Source organism: Mesoplodon mirus (genome assembly GCF_964341445.2).
Source record: "Mesoplodon mirus genome assembly, chromosome: 18".
NCBI classification, from domain to species: Eukaryota; Metazoa; Chordata; class Mammalia; order Artiodactyla; family Ziphiidae; genus Mesoplodon; species Mesoplodon mirus.
The window spans coordinates 64,139,381-64,148,059 of NC_138994.1; the positions used below are offsets into that span (position 1 = coordinate 64,139,381).

The 8,679-nt window shown below is 47.1% G+C and overlaps 1 protein-coding gene across 3 annotated transcripts in view; it reads right to left on the reverse strand.

Moving 5' to 3' along the window:
- The window catches only part of MSI2 (musashi RNA binding protein 2), a 392,697-nt gene extending 389,380 nt beyond the window's left edge, over positions 1-3,317 (reverse strand). For all 3 annotated transcript variants that reach the window (XM_082603568.1, XM_082603567.1, XM_082603566.1), the window contains exons 1-4: positions 3,249-3,317; positions 2,911-2,951; positions 2,488-2,569; positions 1,698-1,782 (exon numbers count right to left, since the gene is read on the reverse strand). In XM_082603568.1, coding sequence (XP_082459694.1) covers positions 1,698-1,782; positions 2,488-2,569; positions 2,911-2,951; positions 3,249-3,310 — 270 coding nt within the window. In that variant the 5' untranslated portion in view covers positions 3,311-3,317. The remainder of the gene's footprint in view (positions 1-1,697; positions 1,783-2,487; positions 2,570-2,910; positions 2,952-3,248) is intronic.
- Between the last annotated feature and the right edge of the window lie 5,362 nt (positions 3,318-8,679).

Genomic DNA, 8,679 nt, shown 5'->3' on the forward strand with positions numbered 1-8,679 from the left:
TCCTCGTTTCCATGTCAATAAACCAACCGCTTCTGCCTCCGGCACTGAACGTTGAAACAAAGTCAAAAGCTAGGTTATACTAAATAATAGTGACCACAACATGTCTACAAACAATTAGTGAGGGAAAACTGCAGGCGCTGCATCTGATACTGAGGGAGACGACCCACCAGACACCATAGAAATCAAATACTATAATACTTCTCCCACCCGGGGTGGACACAGGGGTGAATAATAAATTCCCGAATTGGCCTTGAAATATCTTTCCTCTTTAATTTTACTAGCTTTTTGAACCGTCTAGCCAAGAAGTCAAAGAGATAAAAATTCTTCAGACATCCGTTATCACCCTGCAAACGACTGGGCCCTGAAATTAAATGATCTGAAAGTGCAAAAAGGCTGGGCCACAAGCTAGGACAAGTTCAGTGCAATTAATAAAACAACTTAAAGTGTGGGCCTTTTTTTTGGGGGGGGGGGAAGGGTAGGAGGCGTGCACCTGACCTCTGATCAGAGAAAAAGAGTAAATTTGCAAAATCAATTCAAGGGCACCAAAGGTGGCCAGGTTCTTGTCTTCTCTGCCATTCAGTGTTAAAGCCAAAAGGGGCAAGAGAAGATCACTTGTTCCGCTCCTTTATTTTACAGAAGAGGAAACTGAGGCCTACAGGCAGGGAAGAACTTGCCCAAGCGCACGGGCAGCTGGGCCTAGAGCAAGATTCCCCACCCCCACCCCTACGCCGGCCCCCATCCCACTCACCCACCACAGAGAGGTGAAGTCCCCAGCAGCCCAGCACTGTATCCCAAAGTCATCTCCGGGCCCCTGCCTTAAGGCGGATGAATAAAAACCGTGGGGAAATTCTAGTAGACAAGGAAGGCAGGAGAGCCACAATAAAATGCTATGAACTCCGCTTCCTCTCCCCCATTAAATGTATTATTATACACTGATACTTTCTTCCCTTCCTCTTCTGACCTTAGAGACTTTTATCCCCTCAACAATGGACTTTAAAACCTTCTAATGCTGTAAAAGTACCCACACTCAAAGGATCTGAAAAAGAAAAGAAAAAACAAACAAACAAAAAAAAAACCACTTTGAAACCCAAGACCTTATCAGCCTTAGATTTCACACCATCTGGAGTCACCCACTGGATGCCCAGCTTGGATCTGGGAGGTATCCTTCCCTTCTCAAACCACATTCCAAATCCGAAGTGCCCAAGAGGAACCTGTTGCCTGGACTGTGATTAGCGCCCCCTCACCTCCTCCCGTCCCCACTCCCCCTCGGCCCCCAGTCCCCCTCGGCCCCCTGTCCCCCTTGGCCATGAAGCAAGCTGTGCCTTCTAAGAGCCGATTCCCACAGCCACAGTTGGTAACGCGGGCTGGGCTCGGCTGACAAAGAAAAGTTGCCTCTGATCGGTGGTGGAGTTTCTTCGCAGGGTCCTTTGGCCCGGAAGATAGCCTCTCCCCAAGCCAACCCCTCCCCCAAGCCTAGGGCTGGCAGCATCTGGGGCTGCAGTGGGACAGGCTCTAAAAAGAAAAGCCCAAATCCAGCCTTTGCGGCAAACTTTAGGACCGACTTGCAACCTCTGCTTCAAAGTACCCAGTTCTCAGCACAGAAGCAAAAGAAGACACTGTCTCTTTAAATTGGGCTGTCAATGCCCAGATCGGTCCTGAAAAGGGGCAAACAACAACAACAAGGAAAAGCAACCTACCGTCTTGGAATCTAACTCGTGGTGGGGCTGACCTAATACTTTATCTACACTTGCTGGGTCTGCGAACGTGACGAAACCGAAGCCTCTGAAATGAGACAAAGAGGGAGAAAAACAAACAAGAAAATGTGACACCATCGAGAGCAACAAGGAGCGAGCCCTAATGCAGAACGGAGAGCAAAGTTGCCCCCGCTCACCCCCACTCCCCACCCTCCCCACCCCCTCCTGCCTACAGACCTCGGCCTCGCAAGGAAACGCATCAAGGTTAATGGGGGAAGTGGAACGGGGGCAGGGCGGGTGGAGGTAACTTGGAGAACGCTGGTGTCTCCACTCTTTCGCCACCTCAGTTTCTCTCCTCCTCCTCCCCTTCCCTTTCTTTAACGCTTTGTTTTATTCCGAAGAAACCCAGGCACTGAGAGGAGATCCAACCAGCTTTCTCAAGGGGCTTAAGAGTTCGGGGAGTTGGGAGTGCGGGGGAAGCACACATTAAAAAAAAAAAAAAAACTATGTAGAAAGTGAATGAAGCTGAATGTCATTTGAAACAGGAGAAAAAGAAGAGACGGGAAAATGACTTAAAGCGGAGATGTGGGCATCTGTGTATCCAGAATTCAGCCCCAATTAACAATAACCCTTGGGGTTAATGGTGGAGGGGGGAGGATGGAGCGACGTTCGAAACCAGCCACATGCCTGAGCCCCATTCTAAATCCGCTTAGCTACTTCCGAAGACACCTCCAAAAATAACACTTAAACTTTGTTCTAAAATAAAGACAAAATCCAGAAGGGAATGCTTTACCTGGAGCGTTTCGTAGTGGGATCTCTCATGACCATACATTCTCTAATTTCTCCAAATTTGCTAAAATAGTCTCTAAGGCTATCTGTAGAGAGAGAAAGAGAGAGATTGGGGGCGGGGGGGAGAAGGTGTGGAAAAAAAAAAGCAATGCAAATTTTGATCAAGGACAAAAACCAAAAGTAGTTTTCTGTTGTTATTCTGGGTTTTTTTTTTTTTTTTTTTTTTTTTTTTTTGCACACGCGGGGGAAATTCGGCAACAGAGGTCGCGTAGAGGGCTCGGAAAGGATTTGCTATTTAAAAAAATAACCTTGCACAGGAGAAGTGGGGAGCCAATGGCGAGGGGGGGGGCTCCTACACCGGGATAACAAAGAGCAATAAAGAAGCCAAGAAGGGGGGGACCCAGGCGTCCCCCCCTCCCTCCCTTACCTGGTGAGGTCTGCCAGCTCAGTCCACCGATAAACATTTTACTAGAGGGAGAAAACATAACAGAAGTGAGCACCGATGTCAGATCGGCCATTTTGACGTGTAACTTACAAAAGCTAAAAGGAAAGCGGGGAGGGGGGGGAGCGAGCGAGCGAGAGCCCGGAGGTGGGGTGGGGGAGAAGGTGACGGCGAAATGCAATCCAAAGGTGTGTAACTTCCACGGGGGGGGGGCGCGCGGGAGGGGGGGGCGCGGGAGATGCCCGGCTCCGCGCACCGCCGTCCCCGCCGCTGCAAGGAGAGCTAGCCCGAGGCGGCGCGGTGGGCAGCGGCTGGAAACTTACCCGGGGTCGTGCTGGGAGTCGTTGGCGCTGCCCGAGGTGCCTTGGCTCCCATTTGCCTCCATATCTGAGCCCCCCCGCCCCCCCACCCCCAAAAAACCGAGCCCCACAGCGATCGGAGCGGAGCGGCGGCCGGCTCCGAGCCCCGAGATCTCCCGCTCCCTCCTCTCCCTCCTCCTCCCCCCCGCCCGGGCTCCTCCGAATCTCTCTAAGAGCGGCGGAGCCGGGGCAGCGGCGAGAGCCGTCACACGTGGGCTCGGCTTAGCTCAGCCCCGCTGCTCGCACACCCCCCGTCCCCGCCCCCCCGGCCCATCCCCACCTCTCCCCCTCTTCCTCCCCACCCCCATCCCCTCCTCCTCCTCCCCCTCCTCCGCGGCGCACGTGGGGCGGAGTTCTAGAACGTCGTGTAACCAATGCCGGTGACGTCACGCACCCCGGTGCGGCCCCCGCCTGCCCGCGCGCGCACACTCTGCCCCCCGCTGCCCGACCCACGGGGGCGGTGCGCGAACCCCGCGGCCCGAGGAGCCCCGCCTCCGGGCGGGCCGAGCCAAGGGGAGCGCACCCCGACTTCCCTGGATCACATGGGCTGCCGGGGGCGGGTGGATCGGGGGAGGGGGAGGCGCGGGGAGCTCGCCGCGGCTCCTCACTGGGGCAGGGGAGAAGATGCCCCCCACCCCTCTAGTTCGGCCTCTCCATTCAAGTTCCCCGGACCCGGCCGCCTGGATCCGGGGATGGCAACAGCCGCCTGCCCGGCTCTGCGCCCTTTTTCCAGCCACCGCGCAGAAATTTAGGTCAAGGACGTCGGGATCAAATCCAAACCCTGGCGCTCCTTGGGCAGCCACCGAGACCCCCCAGGATCGCGGGGCTTCAGGATTGCGGAGACTCTCCCGCACAAACACCAGCCACAAGTTTTATTTTCCTTTCGCGCTGGAAGTTCTCTTTGGCTCTCGCTCCGCACCGGCACGTCTTGCGCGGCTCCCCGCCCTTACCCGGCAGAGGTACGAATCCTTGCCCGGGAAAGGTTATTTTGGAACTTTGAGGAAACTGTCGCGATTCCAGTGGTGAGAAAATGCCGAAGAAAGGGTTTCCGCGTTAATCATAAGGCGCTTAAAAAATATAATAACATAGGGTTGTAGAGGTCAAGGTCAAATGATCGGAGTTCAAATCAAATTTTTTTATATAGTGAGAAATAATTTGGGAGCATCTCTGGGAGGGCCGGGAAGGACGGTTATTTCAGGAAACCCCTCTCCAACCCGTTTGTTTTATATATATATGTTATTGTTTCTATGCCGAGGTAGTGAAATGCATGAGATGTGAATAGCCCAAGCCCCCACCATCTGGGGATGTAGCTGAGGGTGGCAGAAGGCTTCAAACACACACCCCCGCCACCTTGGGAGCAGTGTGGTGCGGCACAGGTCCTGGCACACAGTAGGTGCTTAATAAATGCTGACTTTTATCCTTTCCCGCGCTGAAAATTCCTAAGAGACAATTTTGTAGCTTCCCAAAAACATCGCCCACTTCTCCAGCGGATTTCAGGCCGGCTAAATTCAGGCTGGATTCAATCTGTGGGGTATTTAAAACAATAAGGATATAATTATCTTTATTGTTTTTAATTATTACAATAAATTGAGTTAATATGGCTTAAGGGGGCAACATCATTGAGTATTTGTGGTTCATCAAATACTCAAATTAATGTTAAGCATGAATTGATGCCCAATTAACACTTTTCCACTAATTTTCATAGGACTAGGATACAGTAGAATACACTCAACACCAAAACTGTACCAAATCCACTGTGTGGGTCTTTGAAAAATGGACTATTTGGAACATAACCAACATCAGCCAAACCCGTGAGTGACCAGGCTCTTAATCTCCCTGTCTCCTAAATTGGGATAATTCTTCCTTGACAGCATTGATAGGGTGAGGGGAGGGTTTGAAATCAACACATATAAAAGTCCCTTTTTCATTGAAAGCCTATATGGGTTGTGCTTGTTATCATATGATTTGTAGAAGGCACTTCAAAACTTTAAACCAGAAGCCCAAGCATTTTCCAATTCACTCCAAGCTGCTTCCCAGATCATCTGGGGTCCCATGTGTTCAAGAGCCAGTTGTTATTATGGTAATTGTTTATTATGACTATTCTCAATAACAAAATGCAGACAACAGAGCTAATGGGATTTTGTGGGGGATTTTTACACTAGAACCACAGATCGTCAGAGGTGGAAAGGCCTTTCCTGATCCACCCCCCTCATTTTACATCAGGGGCCCAGAGGAACCACGTTTACCAGGCTACACCCTACCCACCACCTGTCAGTTCCTTAGAGGAGCTCTGGCCATCGGTCCCATGCCCTTTGGCTCTGCTGCATGCGTATTTATTCTGCCCTTAACAAGGTGAGAGTGGGGTACCCGTGTTCCCTGTTGTAGACCTACACAAGCTGAACTGAATTAAGTTTCAGGAGCTAGCCCTGCGGTTATAAAGAGAAAGGTAGATCTTAAATCACCAATACTGCATTGTTTTTATTTATTTATTTTTAACTTACATGCGGTAACATTTACTCTTCTTGGTCTATAAGTCTGAGTTTTGACAAATGCATGGAGTCTAGTAACCATCACCTTAAAGAGGTTACAGGAAGAGTCTCGTTGTCCAAAAAATACACTCCTGCTGCTCTTAGTTTATTATCCTTATGCATTTCTCCTCCAGCTCACTCACTTAATGTAGCCCCTGGGTCAGGAGAATTCCAGGAGCACATCAGTCCTCCACCCTCTTAAAGTTTCAACAGCCCATGACACCGTTGGACACTCTATGCTTTGTAACTCACGCTTCCCTTGGCATCCCTGATGCCCACATTCTCCTGCCTTTCCTCCTACTTCTCCTGCCTTTCCTCCTCCTTTGCCCCGACTCCTCCTCCTCTGCCTTTCCTTTAAATAGTGGTGTTCATTCTCTCCCCTAACTACACACCCTCTCTGGATGAGATCCTCTGAAGGATGGGTTAAATACCACCTACGTTCTGATGCCACTCAAATTAAAATCTCCAGCCTGCTCTCCCCACAGGACTCCAGGCTCTGGTTAATTTCCTATTCATCATTTCCACTTAGCCTTCCTAAAGTTACCCCAAACTCCACATTTCCAAAACCACGTGCATGCTCGTTTCCCCTAAACCTGAACCTCTTTTAAAGTTTTCCCGATGAACGGAGCCCCAGCCCTCTTAGAGACAAGGTTGACCCCTCTCCAGGTTGACACCTTCCCATGTGCAATCCATCATGAAGCTCTGTTGGTTTTACTTCCTCAATGTCTCTCAAATTCACCTTTCCTGCTACTGCATCTCAGATCTCCCACTGGAGCCCGTGCAGTAACCTCCTAAGCGCTCTTCCCACACTCATTCTCACTCCACTAATATGCCTGGAAAGCATTCCCTGACCTCTCTGACCAGGCTGACTCCCCCGCGGTATGCACTGTTAGCCTGCCAGAATGCCGCTGTGTACCCTACCCTGTGTGATCATTTGCTTTATTGCTTCCCTCTTCCACTAAGCCGTAAGCTCCTGTCCATGTCTGCTCTCCAAGTAATAGCACAGTGCCTACTGGTGCATGGTTAACACTAAGCAAATATTTGTTGAACGAATGAAGGGATGAATGAATGAATGAAGGTCAACATCTAACTTCATTGTAGGCATTTTTGTATCCATGTCCATAAGTCACATAGGCTGCAGTTTTCCCTTCTCATATTGCCATTCTCTGGTTATACTGGCCTCAGAAAATGAACTGGTTCCTCCTTTTTCCATTTTCTCGAACAGTGTGTACAAAATTGGAATTATGCGTTCCTTGACTGCTTGGTAGAACTTGCCAGTAAAATGTCTGGCTCTGGGATAAACATTTCCTAGGTTGATTTTTAACTACTGATTCCATTTCTTTGATGGCTATGGATGTCTTTAGGTTTTATATTCTTCCTAACTCAATTTTTACTCATTATATTTTTCAGGGAAGTTGTCCATACCAGCTAGGTCTTCAAATTTATTAACAAAATGCTATTCATAGTTTTCTCTTAATATATTCTAATCTCTGCTGCATCTATCCATACCCTTCATTATTTTTCATTCCAAATATTATTGTATATGTATCTTCTCTTTTCTGGATCAGTTGTGTCAGAGATCTCCCTATTTTTATCTAGTGTTTCTTTCTACCTTCTACTAGTGTTTTCAAAGAATCAACTTTCAATTTGCTTAATACTATTTTTTGTCACTAATTTTCACTTTTATATACTATTATATATTTTATGTTCTTATGTATAAGAATATATACCATATATAAAATATAGTCTAATCAGTGGTCCCCAACCTTTTTCTTTCCACAGTAGGTGGTGGGGGGGAGAGATACGGTTCAGGGGCTAATGCGGTAATGGGAGCTGCAGTTGAAGCTTTGCTAGCTCACCTGCCGCTCACCTCCTGCTGTGCAGCCGGGTTCCTAACCGGCTTTGGACCACTAGCAGTCCGCGGCCCAGGGGCTGAGGACTCCTGATCTAATTGTGTATTGTTAATATATCATGTTATTTTCTTTGTTCTGTTCTCTGGATTTATTTTGTTGGCTTAAAAAGATTCTTGATGGCTTAAGTAATTAATTTTCACACTTCTGTTTTCTTTTTTTTTTAACATTTAAGGCTACAGATTTCACTCCAAGTGCCACTCAAACTACATTCCACAAAATATGTAGAATTTTTATTACCATCCCAGGCAAAGAATGTTTAGATTTCGAGTATGATTTCTTCTTTGCCTCAATACACGTGTATTTTTACATTTCTAAACACAAGTTTTTGTTTTTAGTTATTTATGTCTAACTTAATTAAGGTCAGAGAGGTGGTCTGTATGAGGCACATTCTTTATTATTTGTTGAGATTTGCTTTGGTAAATAGTTTTTATAAATACTCCATGTGGTTTTAAAAAGAATGTTTATATCTTATTTGTTATATAGCATTCTATATGAGTCTGTTAAATCAAGCTTGTTAATTATATTATCCAGATTTTCTTTAGCCTTACTAATATCTATCACTTTTTATAGTGGTACATTAAAATCTCCTTATATGACTGAATTTGCCAATATCTACTGTAAATCTCTCAAATTTTGCTCTCTATATTTTAAAAGTATATGATAAGGTACATCAAAAAGGGCTATGAAAATCTCATACTATGGCTGCATTTTTTTATTTTTTAACATGTTATTTCTCATTTTGCTTTATTTATTTTGAAGCTGTGTAATTAGGTGCATACAAGCTTAGATTTACTGTTTTCCTAGTGAAATATTTCTTTAATATATGCACAGATGATCTTTAACCCGAGTGCTTTTTGCTTTAAAGTCTACTTTGCCTGCAATAAATATAACTACTCTCACTTCTAGCTGGCATTTTGTCTGGCGTATCTTTTTCCATCCTTTTACTTTCAACCT